This window comes from Paramisgurnus dabryanus, chromosome 7, assembly GCF_030506205.2.
Source record: "Paramisgurnus dabryanus chromosome 7, PD_genome_1.1, whole genome shotgun sequence".
Taxonomy (NCBI): domain Eukaryota; kingdom Metazoa; phylum Chordata; class Actinopteri; order Cypriniformes; family Cobitidae; genus Paramisgurnus; species Paramisgurnus dabryanus.
This window is the reverse complement of record NC_133343.1, coordinates 29,665,317-29,686,526: the sequence shown is the minus strand read 5'-3', so window position 1 is coordinate 29,686,526 and position 21,210 is coordinate 29,665,317. Positions and strand designations below refer to the sequence as shown.

At 36.5% G+C, this 21,210-nt stretch overlaps 1 protein-coding gene across 2 annotated transcripts; it reads right to left on the bottom strand.

Moving 5' to 3' along the window:
- Window positions 1-1,099: 1,099 nt before the first annotated feature.
- Window positions 1,100-21,073, bottom strand: kif5ab (kinesin family member 5A, b). 2 transcript variants are annotated; one of them, XM_065272414.2, is made up of 29 exons: window positions 20,714-21,073; window positions 16,677-16,764; window positions 16,432-16,505; window positions 15,977-16,081; window positions 15,840-15,888; window positions 14,767-14,822; window positions 13,119-13,206; window positions 12,761-12,885; window positions 12,558-12,662; window positions 12,035-12,183; window positions 11,017-11,165; window positions 10,707-10,870; window positions 10,547-10,615; window positions 10,131-10,337; window positions 9,839-9,985; window positions 9,502-9,690; window positions 9,303-9,420; window positions 9,152-9,201; window positions 8,603-8,700; window positions 8,412-8,513; window positions 8,265-8,325; window positions 8,099-8,170; window positions 7,913-8,017; window positions 7,427-7,643; window positions 6,695-6,848; window positions 5,997-6,079; window positions 5,821-5,839; window positions 5,623-5,732; window positions 1,100-5,287 (listed from the first exon to the last, which is right to left on the bottom strand). In XM_065272414.2, the coding sequence occupies exons 1-28, from the start codon at window positions 20,840-20,842 to the stop codon at window positions 5,666-5,668; spliced, it is 3,039 nt and encodes a 1,012-aa protein (XP_065128486.1). In that variant the 5' UTR covers window positions 20,843-21,073; the 3' UTR covers window positions 1,100-5,287; window positions 5,623-5,665. The 2 variants fall into 2 exon arrangements, with proteins under 2 accessions (XP_065128486.1, XP_065128487.1); XM_065272415.2 differs by having other exon boundaries at window positions 8,603-8,697.
- Window positions 21,074-21,210: the final 137 nt, after the last annotated feature.

Sequence of the window (21,210 nt, the reverse complement as noted above, 5' to 3'; positions counted from 1 at the left end):
CGGGACTGTTATTGATCTGTTTAGTGACTGAATTCTGTCCTACTGACCCTAAATTCATATGAACTTCATGGTATAATAATAATAACAGTTTTATATCACTGTATTGAATCAGTGTTTGTCATACAGCAAAATATATATTTTTCCTGACCAAAATAAAATTTTATATAAAATGTATAAAGTATAAAATTATAAGTATATATTTTCAGTTAAAAATATATTTAATTGTAATCTTTTTAAACCTGTTATGTTAACAGGTTTGTAACATACAATGTTTTTCTTCCAATGCCAAATAAATATACATGTTTTAAAATATACAAAAAATGGCCAAAAAATATATTGTTGAAAAATGCATTTTTGTGAACATATTTCAAAATATATTTCATTACATATTTGTGGCCCTTTTTTATATTTTGCAATATATTTTAAAGCATTTATATTGTAACCATAACAGGTTTGAAACGATTAAAATGAAATATATTTTCAACTGCAAAAATATGCTTATAATTTTATATTTTTTATACAAACTTTAATATTTTGGCATAGAAAATATATTATTTGCCATATAGGCTGTAAAATAAGAAATGTATTTGCTGAAATTTTGAAATATAATGAAGGTTAAAACTAATTATATTTTCAAAATTTAAAATATATTTAATTAAGCTTTACTTCTTACAAAATGTATTTAGCATAAATATAAAATATATTTGTGTCCAAAAAAAAAAAAAATTTGCCATATAAGATGCTGTCATCTGAAATCTGTTGATATATTTATATCAAATACTGTCTACATATTCACTCCTGTTTAGTGCCCCCCCCCCCCCCCAAAAAAAGTATAAGAATGTAATTTCATAAAATATCAAACATCATTACAATGACCTCATTGAGTAATATGTAACATGTTTGGTCTTCTTTTAAATATCAAACATCTCATGTATTGAAAGAAAGCTCACGTATCTATATTTTACAAAATGAAGTTTGAATTTATTTACACATTATATTCATAACACACATGATATATTAACTGAAAGCTTTTTATTGAAACAAAGGATGTTTTTCAAAGGTGTTTGTCCATCGACAAATTATACACATCATCAATCTATCAGGGTTTGAAGATTTCACTTTATTTAATATAACTCAGGATGAAGTCTTTAATTTATTTCTCTTGAACACATCTGAAACTTTGAACAGAGCAGAAGTCTGAATGTCCATAACAGTTAGAGAACTGCGTTAAATCTTCTTTATGTTACAATAGAAACACAATATGTAAAATAATAGTAAACCTGTACAATGCATTATAAACCTATTCATGATGACTTATGTATTGCAATGAATTTCAGTATGTCTTGTCAGTGTGTGTATAGAAATTGCACTTACGAGATTATACACGTGTATTGTTTATTATAAGGCATTATGAAATCATTATGAATAGTTTATAATGCATTAAGATGCTCTATACAGTGACACTGTTCACTAATAACTCATATAATGCAAACACTATGACTGTAAGTGCATTGCAAATAAACAACCCAACATTGGCCCTCATTTATCAAAAGTGCGTACACCAAATTTCCAGCGTACACCTGGCGTACACCCAAAACCACGGTGACTTTGAGATTTATCAATATGGACGTTGGCGTACGGCACGCTCAAATCCTACGCCAGCTCAGGAGGTGGTGTACGCACATTTTGAGTTAGTGCAGAAATGCGCAAACACTTCCTAACACCACAACGCACTGACAAACTAAAATATATGATATATTATGACCCACTGTAAAAAAAAAAAAAAAAACTACAACATAGTAATTATAAACTTCAGTGTTTATTTTTATGCAACATGAACTTCAATGTTGTGTGACTTTACCAAAGCATTTGATTTGTATGCATATGTATTCCTTAAGTTGCGAGCCGTTTCAGGGCAGAGCACGTGAGCGGATCGGAGCGTTGAGCGGTGCGGTAATACCATCAGAGCACCTTTTTCCGAAAATTCCGTTCGCTCAGGACCGCTCGTTTAATCCAGAACGCCCTTTGATAATTTGTTCGAGAATCTGTAGAAACGTCTAGCAATAAGTTATGGAATTCAAGCCTTATACATAAATGTAAAGTAAAATTCAAAGTTAAGTTGGACAGAAAGAAAACATTGAAAGGGACTGCGGAGAGACTGTAAAAGTTTAGCAATCCTGGAATCTGAAGCGGCACATTGCAAGAAAGCACAAGGATCTGCTACGAAAACATGGTAATAATGCATCAAAAGGTAAGCTAGTTACATACCATTCGATGATAAATAAATAGCTACACATTAATAGGAAAGGTAAAATGCTTGTGTTGAATGGAGCCATAAATCCGATCATATGATAACATGCGGACAAAATCATGGCCACGAATTATCTTTTATGCTACATTATGGACACTTCCTTTTCTTATTTAGTCTAAAGTATGGCCATAAATATAAAATTAGTTCCCAATATTCAACAGTTTGTTCCTTGGAATTAATTATTATAATATTTTGTAATTACTATTACAAGTATTATTACTTCAAATTATGAAATAGCTTAGTAAAACATGTGGATGTCGTGGCAACAAATTGTTAATTTGAATTATATCCGGAGCTCCGTATCAAACTGGATCTTAGCTAACAAACAACTGTATGTAAATACAGAAAAACACACTACAAAAGTTACTACATCATTTTAAAATATTATTTTAAAAAAAACTTAACCGAACCATTAAGCAGACATATAATTTAGATGTAGGCAACAGTAAATAATAATGATAATAATATAATAATAATAATAATAATAAATAATTATTCTTCTAAATATCATTTAAGCGTCATTAATAATAAAAATAATAATACAAATATTACAAAATGTCATGCAATTATTAATGTCTTTAATCCCGCTCTTTAAACTCCCAAATAAAATAATTTTGTTTCTTTCCACTTCCCCGGTTTGTCTTCTTTGCCGTCTTCCATGTGTCAATGTCGTAAAATGAGGGCGTGGGGGAGGCGGAGACTTGAATTTATATGGGCGTGTTATTCTAATGACGATCGTTTTTAGCCGCGGCATTTATGAAGGGCAGATATTGCGTACACCTGAATATCATCGGTACGCACAGTTTCATAAATCAGGCGGTGAGAGGAGTGTAAGCATAATCTTACGCCAACATATACACCCGTTTCTACGCAAGAATGATAAATAAGGGCCATTGAGTGTAAAAATAGTTACAGGTACATAAAAAAGCTAAAGATGATATAACACATTAAATTAGCAAATCATTAATACATTATACTCTCGACATGCATTATACCTGCTTTTACAATCATGAAAGATCAAATAGTTTATTATATTATATTTGTGCAGACACTGGATTGGCTTATGATCATTGCAGGGTTTTTTGTGGGCAAGGTTAATTTATTGTGTGTTTATAATCAGGAAAATGTCTGAAATCACTTTTTTAATTTGCACTCATATCTGTCAGATTTCTCTTGACTGGTAGATCAGGATATAAAGAGTTAGAAATCTGCCACGTGATTCTTTATCTGATCACAGGTCACACTGACTGATGTGTCTGATTCATTTTGTGGGGCAAATTTGTAGCAAAGTACAGTTTTCCATTAGAAACCTTTGAGATAAAACACTGTACAAATAATGTCGGTTAGTCTCTATAGAAATGATATTTGTTTTATAAAACACTAAGTGTTTTATATTCTTAATTCAACATCTTATGGACAGTACCCACTTACTATAAATGACATGTCATGTATAAATGTATAAATGAAAAATCGATTCTACTTGACCTTTCTTCCTCTTTTTTGTATAATATATGTATTAATATATTTGATCATCTGACCCGCTCTTAATTCATTCAGTTCTCGTACTTTTATGAATAATAAATAGCTATCATAAACAGTTTTCTACATTTCCAACTCCCTCTATAGTTTTTAGTTATACAACAATACTGATAAACAGCTAAATAATACAAACAAATCTGTGCATAACAAATACCCAGCCTAATGTAATGTTACTCTGTGTCATTTAAATATGAGTATAAAAATATTAACAACAACATACAAATAGCTTCAGAACTTCACATTAAACAGTTAGACATGTTAACGTCTGTGGATTTATATTTGAGTCATTCTCAGGAATCAATAATCTGCTTATCTTTATTAAGTTTATTACTATATGAATATTTGATTGATATTTCAACTTCTGTAAACACAATGATGTTGCAGTATTTGCTAGACATTTCTGCACTGACCTTTAACCATGAATAATGTTTAAAAGGGAATATTTAGCTTAATGTGTCATCAGCAGTAGTATTTCCCAACCCTGTTCCTGGATGCACATTTCCCAACTCTTCCCATTCAAACACACCTGGATGCACTCATCAGCTCATTATGGGAAATACTGGGATCAGATGTGGGTGAGATCCAAAAAGTGCACTGTTGGTGCCTCCAGGGACAGGTTGGGTGACGCTGATCTCTAACTGATATTAAGTCTAGTTATATATGCAGATTTTTAGTATTAATAATAACTGTGACTAAAGTATTGCAGACAGACAGTGTTAAAGTTTAGAAATAATAAATAAATCCTGATACACTACAGGTCTGTAATAAATATTTTACATTCTGAAATGTGTTGTTTTGTGAGAATGACCCATATTCATCAGATTTATTTGACTTAAAAACACCTTTCACCTTTACACTACATTATCTTACACATGATGTACACTAGAGCAGTGGTTTTCAAACTGGGGGCCGCAAGATGGTGCCAGGGGGGCCCCAGTTTTATGACATTTTATGAAATACATTAATTTATCATGAATTGTGTGTAATTAAACCTAAAAAAATAAGGCTACTAACCAAAAGCACTACTTTTTTGTATAATTTAATGTTTTTTTTTTTTTGTAATAAAATGTTGAGTTTTAGAACAGTTTTTTGCCACAAATTTTCTTTGGGGGGCTGCGAAGGAATGCACCGTACACAAGGGGAGCCACACGCTGAAAAAGTTTGGGAACCACTGCACTAGAGGATCACTTTACAGTACTGTACATTAGACTGAGTAACATTTAAGAAGTACAGAGCCCTCTGCTGGCCATGTGTTTGATGTTTCTCTTCACATCACAAACTGTTTCATTGTTTTATTTACTGTACTGTATACTGTTTTATTTACTGTGTGTGCCTGTGCGTGTGTGTGTCAGGCTATATGAAAGATATACAGAGCATCACTGAGATCTGCAGGCAGGCAACTAACATGCAAACATACAGAAGAGAATTCAGTCAAATCTGGAATCAAATAAACAAAAACACGTCTTATTATCATCTTCATTCAAATACTGTGGGGATTTTGCATGTAAAACAGTGATGTTTAATAACAAATGTCCCAGTAATTCACTAACATAGCAGAAGTACCATACCATGTTGTTTTTGGAAATGATACCATGGTACAACAAAGCTTTTATATATATACAATATAACTTGTCTTTAAATCATTTCTTTGATCTCATCTATGGTGATCATTCAGAAGCGTCTTATATCTAAAAGTGCAATGGTGTTGTCATCTGATACTTTTACTCTATGGTACTATATGAGTATTTTAGTAAAGATTGTGTACAGTTTACCTGTGATTAACTGACAGTGTGTTGTTGTTGTTGTTGTTGTTGTTCATGAACATTGTGTTTCTGTTGAAGTTGATCTGATCTGATGATCAGGGATGGATGGAGATTCTTCACTACAGAAGAAGAATGAGATTCAATGAGATCAATGCTGTAGTGTTCACTATAAAGTTTGTTGTTTAAATGCCACACATGAACACTTGCCTGTTATCATTGACGTTTCCTGCAGAAATAAATATGAATGTGTGACTAGGAGTTAAAAACTTTCTTGATTTATAAATAAGCAATGAGATTTTCCAGCTGTTATATTTGTCAGGGTGAGCCCGGCTGTCTGTGTATAAAGATTTGATTTCAGGAGTGATGGAGGTACGGTGGTTTACCGTTAGAGATGTTCAGGGTCTGAGTCGAGTCCATGGATTCAGTTGGATTTACTGTAATGAGTCTCCCTTCCTCTGACAGCCTGCTGTTAACACACACAGATCTGAGATCAGTCAACTGTGTCCAATCACAGACCAACCAGAACAGATGTGAGAACTATTTTAACAATCTAAGTGCATGGCGCAGATGCATTTAGGGCATGTCTGAATCCACTTTTGCTAGTTTAATGACGGGGGAAAACGGTCTGCACGCCAGGTGCATGGTCCAAATGAGTTGTACCAGTTCTCTTAAAGGGATAGTTCACCTAAAAATGAAAATTCTGTCATCATTTACTCATCCTCATGTTGTTTTAAACTTGTATGAATTTCTTTTTTCTAATGAACACAAAAGAAGATTTTTAATAAATGATGGCAAGCACACAGCTGATGGTAACCATTGACTTCCATAGAATAAAAAGCAAATATTATGGAATTCAATGGGCACTGTCAACCATGTGCTTACCATCATTTATCAATCATTTTAAATAAATAAAAAAAGTTGTCAGACCAGCACACCCATGGGCGAACAGATGCACGCAAGTGCTATTTAAACAACCTGACGCTGGACATAAAATGATACCTGTGTTGGTCTGAAACTAGCAAGAAATACTTGTGTCTGGGGTTGCATTACGCCTGGTATAAGATAGTGCTCTGTGACTCACGTGCTCGTGTCAGGTTTTACTGATGTTGATTTGTTTTTTTGCATGACGCTGTTGAATATCGCATTGTTGAAGGTGATTGGTTGATCTCTGCTGTGTGAAAACATATGATTGACAGACAGGGAGGCGGGATAATGACCTGGACGAATCGGTTTGGCTGAAAAACAAAAATTTAATTCATTAGTTTTATAAAGTTGTTATATGGGGCTTTATATAGTTTATTAATTAAGTTCTTATGTTAATAGTGTACATTAAATTTGCTTAAACTCTTTCCCCACCAGCATTTTTTTGTTTTTAGTTGCCAGCCAGCGCCAGAATTTTTTATGATTTATGAAAACGATTTTAATGCCTTAAAACTGTCTTCTATAAATATATAACAAACAATATATCAAATAAAAGAACAAACCCTCTGCTTTTAAACAAAAAAAGTTTCATCCTATCTTTATTTGTTCTCAAATATGGGTAGGTTTCTTCAAAAATAGCAAATTTTGAACAAAAAGGACTTTTGTTGGTGATCAGATTCAGAGTGATGATCAAAACATACACAGAGTTTTGCTGTTTTTGGATCAGTGGATGCTTCAGTGTTTTATAAGTTGGGTAAGAGCGACACCTACTGGATAATAGAGGAAATATGGATTGCCATAAAAACTGGTCATTGGCAGGGAAAGAGTTAATAGTTAATGACACATCACCAACCTAAACATAACCAATCAGTGCAGTGATGATTTTACTGACCAATCAGAGCGGCGTGAGGTCGTCTAAATGGATTTCTGGCCCTGATGACGTCTTTAATGCGCTCGACTTCCTGCTGATAGCGATGGCGATCTTTCATTGCTCCTTCTTTTGTGTCCCTCAATGCCTCTTCCAAAGCACGAACTCTGTCAGCCGTAGAGCGAAGACGTTTCTCCAGCTTCGGAAGTTCACAACGCAAATCTGCATTATCACGAACCAGCTGAGCAAGAGAAACATCCAGTTAATATATAGATATTCATTCAGATTCTTGATGGTTTGCAATATTTATGTATTTGTACTTCCTAACTGGCTTTTTCAAGAAGTTTTTTCAGTCAGCAACTTTCCAAATATTTATTGTAAAGGTACTGAATATTTTATTTAACACATCTATTTGTGTAGGTACAACATTGCATTAGCAGCTCAAAGGTCCCAGGGAACAAATCAAATGCATAGCTTAAATGGGAAAGGCATGAATGTAAATCTCTAAACCTGTTTGTGAACTTTTGTAAGCTGATCCAGGTTGTTCTCAAGAAAGGAAATCTTCAGTTTTTGGATTGAACAGCTTCCACTATCACCAGGATCCATCTCAGAGCTCTGAGACCGAGATGAAGATAATGAGGATGATGATAAAGTGAGAAGACAGCATCAGTAAAGCGTGTCTGAGGTTTAACTCACCTGTTTAACTCGAGTCGTGAGGTCTTGAACAAATAACTTCCTCAGGTTGTGAAGAGTCTGAAGTTCTTTGGCCTTTTCATTGAGATGAATTAAGCAAAGACGGATCACCATAATATACTATAAAGATCATTTCTTCTTGAAGACTCATTGTATGATGGATACTCACAACCGTCTCCTCCAAACCCTTCATGTCCTGTTTAGCCTGCTCATGACGTTCATTCAGATATCTACAGAAATAACACACAACTCTTTTGTTTCATCGCATTTGTGTATCAATCATCTTTTAATATTGCAGTGATTGTGAATCTCTCACTTGAGTTCCTTCAGCTGAATGCTCCTCTCGTGTTCTCGGTTCTTGAGCGCAGTAAACTCGACTCTCATCTGTTCCAGCTCTAAACCCATCCTCTGATTATCACTGCACACAAACACACAACACAACAGATCAACAAATAGCAGTGAAACCACACACAGATTTAATGTCTGTTTATCTGAAGAGTTTCTGACTCTCTGAGCTCATCGATGATCTTCTGTTTGTGGTTGATGTCATCACGCAGACGTCCCAGCTGCTTGTGTTGAGGCTCACGCTGAACGTCGCTTTTCTGCTAAACAACACAGACAGATGACACTGAAATACACTGAAATATCTTCACTTTAATACAGCAGAATCTGTAAGGGTAGTGACACATATTCTGCATTTATACAAGCGTTTTGGGGCGGGGGAATCTGTGTGCATATGGTGACGCAAAAGTGTGTGATATTCAAGGTAGTATGCACTCCAGGCAGCTAGGTGACAATGTAAAGCACTGACACACAAAATGCACTGCTTTGCGGGGCTTATTCCTTTTGTAATGCGGTCTGAACCGTGGGGTTACCGGGGTATTTTATCACAGCTTAGAACGCATTTCAACCAATCAGAATGAAGAACCAGAACTGCCCATTTTATAATAAAGCATTTAACAGTCCTGTGGTGTAATATTGTGAAACAGTGACCTGTAGTGGTGTAAATCCTACATACTGTGCCTTTATCACTCAGTTATTTCGAGATTACAGTACCTTCACACGTCCAGACTCCTCAGTGCGCTGTTGATCCTCTGAAACGCTCTCTACAAACACAATCAGTAAAGTTATTATTACACATACGGACTCACTGACAGAACAGAACATCAAGTAATAATGTGCATGTGTGTTTGTGTGTGTGGTTTACCTGTAGTTTGTAGTTTGGCGAGTTCTTCACTCAGACAGTCATAGTTTTCCTCCAGTTGTCTCTTTCTGAGTTCAATATTATGCATGTACTCTGTCAGGGAGCGGATCTTTGCCTCGTGCTGATGAAACACACAAACACACACAGTTGTGAGTCTGTATTGTGTGCGCGCACATGTGTGTGTCTGTGTTAGTTTCTGGACCTGTGATATGAGCAGCTGACAGCTTGACAGTTCTCGACCCGTCTCCTCCATCTTACGATGACAGTCAGACTGAAGACTCTCCAGCTGTCTACAGCGCTTCACCACCGACTTCAACTCAGATTTGATTTTACTAACATACACACAAACCACAGCGTACTCCTCCTCCAACACACCTGATAGATCACACGGCTGAGAGACAGACAGACAGACAGACAGTCTTAAAATTTGAGACCACATTATATTTGAAAGTATATATATAGATCAATTCTTTGTCTGTATTTGGTGTAGAAATGTTTGGTTTCTATTGTAATGTTTGTCGTGTTGTAAAACCTCTCACCAGTCTGATATCCTCATTTCCCAGAATAAAGCTGAAATCATTGAGATCCTTCATGAGGATGTTTAATACTTCAGTGATGCGTTTCCTCTGCTGACCGCTCACTTCCTGTAGCCGTGAAAACTCCGCCTCCAAACACATCACATCCGACTGCGATGAATCAAAGAATGAGCAGTGATTTAATATAATGTTAAATGTGCTCTTATAGCAGCAATTTCTACACAATTCTTGTTAAATACGAAGACTTCTGTAGTGTTGTGTTGTGTTTTTTGAGAATGTGTGTTAAGAGTCGTACAGTTTTGTGAGCGAGTTCTTCTGTGAGCAGTCGGTTATGGACGGTCTTATCTTCAACCTCTTGGATCTTCAGGTCATAGTTAAGAGCGAGCTCCTCAAGAGCCTGAAGAACTTCTTTAACTTCTGCTTTAGCGCTGTCGCTCTCGGTCTGCAGACGACTTAATTCACACTGCACACGCTCACTGTCACCTTCAGATGATGCTAACAGCTACAAACACACACACATATATATGCATCATTCCTGCAGTATGCATACTCTTTCTTAAATAAAAAACCTGAATGAGCTAGGTATAATCGACTCAATGTTTTATTCTGCTGGCAAAAAATATTTGTGCATAAAATTGTATTAATGTCAAAGGTAAAGAGTATATATTGTGCAGTAAAGAGTGCACTATCATTTCATTTTGAATGTTTTACCTCTTCTTGATCCAGCATCTGTTTCTTTAGTTTCTCAATCAGCTGACACTGTAAATTAATCTCATCGTCCTGTCAAAGAGAAAACATCTATTTACATCCTCACCTTTTCTCTTTTATTAGACATGTTTTGAATTTATTTTGTGTGTGTGTATTTTGTGACCTTGTCATCGAGTTGTTTGTAAAGATTTTGTATCTCATCCTCTGGTAGTTTGTCAGATGTTGAGTTTGTTTGAGTATTGTTGTGATTGTCTAGATGTGTTTCGTCACTGAGATCAGAATGAAGAGGAATAACACCACTGAGATTGGTCTCTGATACAGATTCACCTGAAACACAACAACACCCTTTCATAATCACAGTTATTCTTAAAACCTAAAATATTTGATAAGGATCTATTGGAAAAAGTGAATGAAGCTTTTCAAATCTTTGTATGGTTTTGTTTTTCTTTGTTGATGATGAGTTTGATTCTCACCGTTCCTCCAGCACTGAAGTTCTGTCTCCAGTCTCAGTAGATTCTCCTTTAGGCTCTTGTTCTTCTCTTTCTCTCGCTCATATTTTCTCTTCCACTGCTCAGCGGTGAGCTCCACATTCACAGACGCTGAGTTCTTTATAGTCTTTGCACTGAGAGACCGACAGAAACGGACCGAGAGAGAGAGATTTTATTTTTACTTTTATTTCTACGCAGCCCAGCTGCAAATGCTGGCAACACAAATTAACAGTTTTTGTCATGCCAATAAAGCACACTTAAATTGAAAATTGAGGGAGAGAGATCTCTGTGAAGTGTTTGATACTGACTGACTGAGTGTTTGTGTGTGCATGCATGTATGTGTTTGTGTGTATGTGTCTGTGTGTGTGTGTGTGTCTGTGTGTGTGTGTGTGTGTGTGTGTGTGTGTGCGTGTGTGTGTGTGTGTGTGTGTACCTGGTAATTATCACGTTGTGGGGACCAATTGTCCCCACAAAGATAGGAATACCAGTGTTTTTGTGACCTTGTGGGGACATTTTGATGTCCCCATGAGGAAACAAGCTTATAAATCAAACAAGATGATGTTTATTGAAAATCTAAGGTACAAGAAAGGTTTCTGTGATGGTTGGGGTTAGGGAATGGGGCAGGTAAGGGGAATAGAATATACAGTTTGTACAGAATAAAATGCATTACGTCTATGGAATGTCCCCAAAAAACATGGAAACCAGAATGTGCGTGTGTGTGTGTGTGTGTGTGTGTGTGTGTGTGTGTGTGTGTGTGTGTGTCTGTGTGTGTGTGTGTGTGTGTGTGTGTGTGTGTGTGTGTGTGTGTGTGTGTGTGTGTGTGTGTATGTGTTTGTTTGTGTGAGCGTGCAAGCATGTGTGTGTGTGTTTGTGCATGTGTTGCTTTGTGTGTGCGTGCATGTATGCGTTTGTGCATGTGTGAGCGTGTATGTGTGAGCGTGCATGCATGCGTGTGTGAGTTAGTGCATGTGTTTGTGTGCGCATGTGTGTGTCTGTGTGTTACCGTTGTCCAAACATGAGTGTAGATTTGGTCTCAGCATCATTGAAGGATGATGGTGAGCAGCAGATAAACATGGTGGTTCTACAGTTTCCTCCCAGTGAATCCTGCAGGATCCGAGTCATTTTACTGTCTCTGTATGGTACATGAGTCTTCTGCACAGAGAGAAAGAGAGACAACAGCGGAAACTTAGATTAAGGAAGATTCATGTGTGTTCCTTCAGGTTCATTAAGGTTATTGTTTTAATATACAGTAAGGTACAATATTCATCTGTGATGGGAAGAAACTCATTTTAACTCATCTCTCAGTGAAAGCAAACGTAAATCTTATTCACAGAGAAACACTTGGAAATCTATGAGCAGGACATTTTCTCTGGAGAGTTTTAAAACAGAAATATAAAGCATGATTTGTTAAAGTACTTCATCAGTCATTGATGTTTATTATTACACTTTAATGTTCACTCATTAGACTTGTATTACAATGGTTTGTTGTTTTGTCCTGTAGTCGATCTATAAGTGATTAGACTTACTGTGCCCTCGGCCAGAGCTGATATAACATTTCCCAACGCAGACAGAGATTTATTGATGTTCTTGGCTTCATCCAGGACTGACCCTTCAGCTCCCGTCTTACTCACCTGAGACAGATTACACCACATTATACAAATCTCTTCACAAACACACACACGCACACACACACACACACGTGATCTGTGTAACACACATGTTCTGATACCTTCTCACTTCCAGCGAGGTCCACCAGGTAAAGTTTCCCACAGAGTTTCTGTTCGGTCTCCACGTGTTCTTGTTTGATGCTGATGAGAAATATGCTGTGACTCCTGGAGCTGTGCTCATTCATATCTGATACAGAAAACACATTTAAATACTGATCTCAGATCAGTCATAATATAGTCTTTAAGTCAACATTAAACTTATTTATGTTCTTTTGTGACATCTGAAACCAAATCTTTAAATCTTTAATGCAGTTTTTGTATTTATATTCATACCATCATATGCATGTCGAAATATCCACTGTATTACCATGGTATTTTTGCTGGTACCAGGGTGAATAAATGAGTGTTGGAAAACCTTACTTGTAACAGCAACGTGCCGATTGCTTTTTCCCTCATCAATGACATCCATCACTTCTTCAGGACTGGAGACAAAACGCTCGGTACAGCCCTGTAAAACACAGTAAACTCATTGTCATGATGACTTTATCTATCTAATAATAGCAAGTGATCCGTCTGATCTGTTGTCCAAATAGAATTCTTATCAGCAGATTACAGACACATTCAACATTAACAGATTGAGTTTGTTATAAATCACCAGTGCCTAAACTCTCAGGCTCAGCTCGGTCTATTTACATATGGAGAATAGAACCATCAGTCACAAGATCTCTTAAATATAACTGCATGAGTGATACATCACATTAGACAGCTTGTTGTGCAGAGATAAATATGTGTCTATTTCACATCGACTCACCTTGCAGAGGAATAAACAGTAGAAAAATCCCATTGATTGACATTAAAGGAAAGCCCAGAATCATATATCTACAGTGTGGAGTGACCTTTGAGCAACCACGCAGAGCATCCTAGCATCTACATAGCAACACCTTGGCAACCACACAAAACATCCTAGCATCCACATAGCAACACCTTGGCAACCACACAAAACATCCTAACATCCACATAGCAACACCTTGGCAACCACACAGAACATCCTAGCATCCACATAGCAACACCTTGGCAACCACACAAAACATCCTAACATCCACATAGCAACACCTTGGCAACCACACAAAACATCCTAGCATCCACATAGCAACACCTTGGCAACCACACAAAACATCCTAACATCCACATAGCAACACCTTGGCAACCACACAAAACATCCTAGCATCCACATAGCAACACCTTGGCAACCACACAAAACATCCTAACATCCACATAGCAACACCTTGGCAACCACACAAAACATCCTAACATCCACATAGCAACACCTTGGCAACCACACAAAACATCCTAGCATCCACATAGCAACACCTTGGCAACCACACAAAACATCCTAACATCCACATAGCAACACCTTGGCAACCACACAGAACATCCTAGCATCCACATAGCAACACCTTAGCAACCACACAGAACATCCTAGCATCCACATAGCAACACCTTGGCAACCACACAAAACATCCTAGGATCCACATAGCAACACCTTGGCAACCACACAAAACATCCTAGCATTCACATAGCAACACCTTGGCAACCACACAGAACATCCTAGGATCCACATAGCAAACACCTTGGCAACCACACAGAAGATCCTAGCATCAACATAGCAACACCTTGACAACCACACAGAACATCCTAGCATCCACATAGCAACACCTTGGCAACCACACAGAACATCCTAGCATCCACATAGCAACACCTTAGCAACCACACAGAACATCCTAGCATCCACATAGCAACACCTTGGCAACCACACAGAACATCCTAGCATCCACATAGCAACACCTTGGCAACCACACAGAACATCCTAGCATCCACATAGCAACACCTTGGCAACCACACAGAACATCCTAGCATCCACATAGCAACACCTTAGCAACCACACAGAACATCCTAGCATCCACATGGAACAACTTGGCAACCACACAGAACCCCTGTTTTAGATGTAATATCAGTGCATTGAGTGTTTAGATCTCTTGTGCTGCTGCACTGGAATAATTAATCTCACCTTCACATAGGGAACTCTGTTCTTATCTTCATGAACAGCCAAGTTTGTCTTAGTCACTGAAATACAGAGAGAAAGAGAGAGAGAGATAAAGAGAGTGACCTGATCTCAGTGTTTTAGAAAGAAAGAGGGAGAGAGAGATCTCATTTGTCCTCATATCTGTCTGTCTGTGTCTCTTATTTAGTTCTGCAGATATTCTCTCAGATTGTTTCATGACTCATTCAGTGATGACAGCAGAATACAGATGATCCGCTTAAGGGATTGTCTGTAATGAGTACATTTGTTTTAAGATAATAATTGTACGATTTTGCGGGCAACATGCTTAATGAAAACTCTTTGTAGAAAGGCCCTGCAGTACCCCCTGTTATGTGTTAAATATCACAGGTACATGTGATGAACATTTAAATTCTCCTCCAGTCAGTGTTGAGGAAAGTTACTTTTAAAAGTAATGTATTACAATATTAAGTTCACCCAAAAAAGTAACTAACTGCGTTACTTAGTTTCTTTTCATGAAAAGTAATACGTACGTTACTTTTGCTTTACTTTTTGTTACTTGTCTGAGGCTTGATCTCTTTAAGGCCTTGCAGGTGTTTTATATGACTGAGATGATCTGCATTAAGAAATTGCTTTTTCCATCGCAAAAATGTCAAGCTCTGGCCTTCCATCTCCGTCTGTGAGTCAAATCGTTCCTGCTCAGGCGCGCATACAAAGAGTGTGTAATTCTGCTGAAATATTAACGTGTACATTTATAAAGAAATGCGTTTCTTTACTCGTTACTTCAGAAAAGTAATATTATTACATAATCCACGTTATTTGTAATGCGTTACCCCCAACACTGCCTCCAATGGGATTTATGTGACTGAAGTGTTGGAGATCTGTAGTGCTGTGGTGTTTGGACCAATCATCATCATCATCACTGCTTAGTTATATTTCTCAATAAATTCTCTTTAACTTTATTATTTCATTGATATTTGAAGGATTATAAGTAAAGACATCAATCTCTATGCTGCACATGATGTTTTATGTATTTCTGAAGCCATGTAAATATTTAAAATAATTTACATACTTAAACTTACCATCAAGTAGGTCACGAATTTTATCCATGTAGATTTCAAAATATGAAACCTGAAGACAGAATATATGATAGAGGGCCAGACTATATCAAATTTTCATTAAAAATAAACACGTGTGAATATAAATCCATCATCAGCACCTTAATGTGAAACTCCAGGTTTTCATCCATGGTGTAAATGTGGTTAAAGATGTCTTCAGCAATCCTAGGAATGATTCCCCTGCCGTTAGGATCATGTAGTTTTCCCTGAGAAGAGAGAGAATAGAATAAAATCACTTTGATTTGAATCAATTCATCCCCCTGGATAATCATCATGTATTGAACATTTGAAGTCCTTTATTACTAACATATAAGACAGAAACTTAAGACTATAAGACAGTTATTATTCACAGAAAATCATCATACACAGCAGAACCTTTTATCTACATGAATACAGCGCATTAAACACCACGAAACATCATTCACTCTCATGTGTCTCAGATTTAAATATGCACAAAGACAAATCAGATCCAGAGCTTCAGTGAGAGAGGGAAACTTTCAGAAAAGAAAACTTTAATGTCCGTTCCTTACACAAGAATCACATGAAAGTGTCGTACCTCCATGGTGTAAGTTTTACCAGAAGATGTCTGTCCGTAAGCAAAGATGGTGCCGTTATATCCGTCCAAAACATCTGTCATGAGAAACACAGAGAAGATCTTAAGATGACATCAAACATCTACAGAGAGCCTTCATAACAAAACTTATCTAAACATATCTCCATTAAACATCAGTCAGTCATCCATTCATATTATTAATATATCACTAGCAATATATATCCTTAATCACGTGAATACAGACTCACCTGTGACAATCTGCTTAGCACAGGCGCTGTACACCTGCTCCTGCGTGCAGTTTGTAGGAAAAACTCTGTCAAAGACATACGATTTGCTCTGAAAAACACAAACATATTACAAAGATATATTATGTCTGTAGGACATTTGAGGTAAACTCATTTATTCAAGCACCTCAGATTGAGAACACGGGACATTTACATAGAAACTTTATATTAAGCATCACACAGCTGGTGTGCAGAACGCAGAGCTCAGCGATTTTACAGCGTCTTCATCTGCTCTTTAGATAAAACATCACACTGATGAGCTTATGTTGCTATCTGCCTGCAGAAATCATAAACTTGATTTATTATAATTGAGGTCACGCTGTGTTTATGGTTTAATTGTGTTGCTATAACGCCTGCAGAAATAAGATAATAAACCGTTTTAATATGTATAAATAATCTGCTAAATGTCAAATGACTTAGTAAAGGAGAAAATGCATAAAGGGTTGTGGGATACGCTGGGATAACTCTAGAGTTGATGTTATATAATCTGTCCAGTCACAACTTCATCTTTCTACTGTTCATACCCACTTCATATAAGAAATATATAGACAGAATAAATATGATCAAAATAACAGAGATGTGTATAGAGAGACAGATGGTGTAGCTGTATACATTACAGTTTCTAGTTTGTTCTTCATCTGTACCAACTAAAAATAGCTCCACCTACAGATTTACAAAACTGAATTAGTTGTCGAGTTTTATCTGAATTAGCTTATGATTATCTGCAGAGAGGGAATTTTAATATAGAGGGAGCGGGGCACAAAGTAACACTTTTTGGCTTTGTCTCTTTCATTCAAAAAAAGGGAAAAATCCTTATTGTGAGTTATTTCCTCTGATATTGTATTATCAGTTATCATTTTGATGAATAGTATTGATTAAAATAATATAAGGTTGGATTTGGTGACTTACACACACAACTCAGAAATAAAAAAAACATAAACATAAGATGATGAAATTTACTTTCATGCCTCCAAAACACTCTTTGTTCAATATCTTAACCAAAACACATCAAAACTTTCACAAATTCACCGGAGATCTTCTGACAATAAGAGAAACAGATTGCTCAGTCCTGTATAAATATGTAAAGAAGTCGTGTTACAATTAACGCTGTGTTAGTTTGTGCCCCACTCCCAAACAGTATCATGGATTTAATATATAAAAGTTTTTTTAATTGCTGTTTAAACACTGGACAGAAAGTAAAAAGGCAGAAAATGAAAGAGGCTTTTGAAAGATTTGGTTGAGATATAAATGTGTCCTGTATGAAGCGTATGATCCGATGAGACCCTGAACAATAACAAACCTGTGCAGATAAACGGCCACACTGGGATATGAATTACACACAGTAATCAAACACACTTCACAACAACATCTGATCTACAAACTTCACCAAACACACACAGGGCCTCAACAACGTTTACAGTCATATCTGAATGTATTTTTAATATCTTTACACACATAAATCATTCAGTCCATTTGTGAACATATGTTTGACCAAAGCCATAACCAGTCATAACCTATATTACCACTAACTTATCTACACAATTGACAGGCAGGTAGGTCATCTTGAATGCTATCCATTCAGACCTAATGCAATGACTGAACATTTTATTCGAAAGATATTTATTGTAATATCTGGACCATTTATTGACTGCTATCCAAAAATATTGCCCACCCACCGTGTTAACCATCAACAACACTTCATGTTTGGGACTTCAGCACAGATAAATCACACTGTTCAGAAAATGTTATACATTTAGTTCATGTATTATTGCTTGTGTTTGAGGACTGATACTGTTACTCTTACTGTTACTGTTGTTGTCGATCAAACACTTTTTATTGTTATTGGGTTCATATATGATTACACCTGCAGACAGCAGTATTGTGTTCAGCATTAGTTTTCAGCTGCATTATAGCTGTTCTGAGGTCAGACAGACAGCAGCTGTGATGTATAATGCTGAAAACTGATCAGTCTGCAGAGCTCCTGAAACAGAGAAAGTAAATGAGCTCTCTCTCTCGCTCTCTTTCTAGATTTCTCTCTTTCTTTGTTTTATGCTTGTTCTCTTGGCTTATTCACACCCTCCATTTTGTGTCTCATTCTCTCTTTTCTTCATGTAGTTTTTTATTGCATATGCACATAAATGGTTTACATAATCCAAACCAAAAAAGCAAATAACATAAAAATAGCAAAGGAAAACCAAAAATCCCCCCAATATAAATGTGGTGCAGTTTAATTGTCTATTTCAAATTAGCAGATTCTTCATGCAGTTTAATTTATTCATTCATGTATCCCTCTTTACTCGTCTATCTCTCATTCAGAGTTTTAACTTGTGTTTTGAAGTTGTTTTTTTTTAAGGTTTGGTCTAACAAAAACCCACATTTGACCCATCACAGTTCCTTGAGATCTTGTGTGTGTTTGCACTACAAATCTAGAGTAAAATTGGTGAAAAAATGTGAAGAGAGAGAGTCAGCAACCTTTTTTAGTGCGACAGATTTCCCTTTGTACTGCCAGCTGTGCAGTAAGTCATATTTCACAGCCTTTGTGTTAGTCACTCAAACAATATTTGTGCTGAATTGATTTTTTTACGGCAGGGAGTATAAACATAAACCTTTCACCGACCTCAACAAAGAAATAAACACAGTGTCATTACAGCTCCATTGATCTGGAACTCATACACGGTGTCTCATTCAGGTTGTGTCCTTAAACATAATCAAATCAGATAGGCACTATATGTCCAAATCTAAACCAATCAGATCACAGGAACGCTAACATCTACACAAATGACACTGAATGGCTGTCAGAGTGCTTTTCTCTCACTGCTGTGGCATTTTTGTCCATACTTATTATCTGCCCATGTCTCCTAAAACGTATTAACTACACATACATACAGTCATCAATAACAGCAGGTATCACACAGATAATACTAGCACACATTTGTTTGTTTTTTTCAGTATGTGCAGCAAAGAGAAGCACTGTGATTATTTTCATATTAATGCTGAGAAGATCAATGTCTCTTTTCTCATAAAAACTTTTCTGTCTGTGTTTTAAACAGCAGTGCGTCTCATCCACCTTTACTTTAGTACACAGTGTGCCACATCAATACATTTTAAAGAGTTGATGAATTTGTATTTAGTCAGGTATGGGTCATATTTTTACCTTGTTATGCAGACTGATCATGCTGCCCAGCAGCTTCTTCTAAGTGACAGCATAACCGTTTTATCTAAAGTTTATAAATATTATTTATTTTTCTATCTTAACTATACATAATCATATGGTTTGTTTGCATTAATCGCCGTTTTCCCTGCTGTTTACCACACAAAAATATCAACAGACAGTCAAACATACAGTTTTCATCATTATGTTATAGACAGACCTCACCAATGAAGCGTGTGGAGTTTGCGTGTATGCATGCATGTCTGTCTGTAGGTGGAGGTGTGTGTGTGTGTATGCAAATGAACAGAGAGCACAATTCAGAGCTGAATTCATCAAATTCAATCCTTCTCATTGAGTGTGTGCATGAATCTATCTATCTATAAATCTATCTATAAATCTATCTATCTATCTATCTATCTATCTATCTATAAATCTATCTATTTATCTATCTATCTACACTGAAAAAGCAGTCATCCATCAGTGTGTGTGTGTGTGTGAGTGTGTAAATGACACTATTGTACTCCTGTGGGAACATTTGTGCATTGTGCTGAGATCTCAGGTTTTCACATCTCTTACAGCAGTGAGGAAGGAGTTTTTATGTGTTTGAGTTCTTATTAAGTTCTTATTCTGTGATATTGTATTATATAAAATTTAATAACATATATATCTGATACACATATCTGATCAGATGATTAGTATGCATAACTAATGAGCAATGCATGAAACATTTACATGGACATCTGGTGGAGTGTGGTATTGAAACTTTGAAGATAATTTTAGACTGTGAACCCATCTGCGTCACTTTACAGACAAACAGCTCTTCATTAAATATAAATATATAGAAACTCACCCCAATGATGACAGTATCATCTCCTTGAAATGAAGGGATAAATTTATCCTCACGGAGAATTTCAGAGCGATTTAAGGGTCGGAAGCGACACAACACCTTGATGTTGCATTCAGCGCTGCCATCAGCCATCCTGTGATGCTCGAGTATTCACACAATAATCACCTTCGTCTGCTTTAATTCAGATTTCTGTAGATAAATGTCTTTCAGAGAAAACAAGCAATCGGGATTAAAAATCCGTCTGATGAATAGCGTGTGCGCAACGAATCCGTAGGCTGCAAATTAATCCTGCACATTTACTCGGTAAACCATTGGAGCAGATCATAGTTTCTCTCTCTCTCGAGCTTGTGAGTGTTGCAGATGTGTGCAGCGTGATGCTGCAGGGGTCCAGGGACACACGTGCCTGGCACCGGTCTTCTCTGATTGGTCAATATTTGGCAGGGGGTGGGGCGTGTGCTTATTCTCGCATCAGGACCATAGAGATCGTTGAAAAAATACTA

Bases quoted from the DNA above. Each gene is read 5' to 3' on its own strand.
- kif5ab (XM_065272414.2), bottom strand. From the start codon at position 20,842: ATGGCTGATGGCAGCGCTGAATGCAACATCAAGGTGTTGTGTCGCTTC. The intron at 11,166-12,034 runs GTAACACACAGA...TCGGTCTCTCAG, and splicing joins ACACTCATGTTTGGACAACG to TGCAAAGACTATAAAGAACT. The intron at 10,871-11,016 runs GTGAGAATCAAA...GTTGTGTTTCAG, and splicing joins ACTTCAGTGCTGGAGGAACG to GTGAATCTGTATCAGAGACC.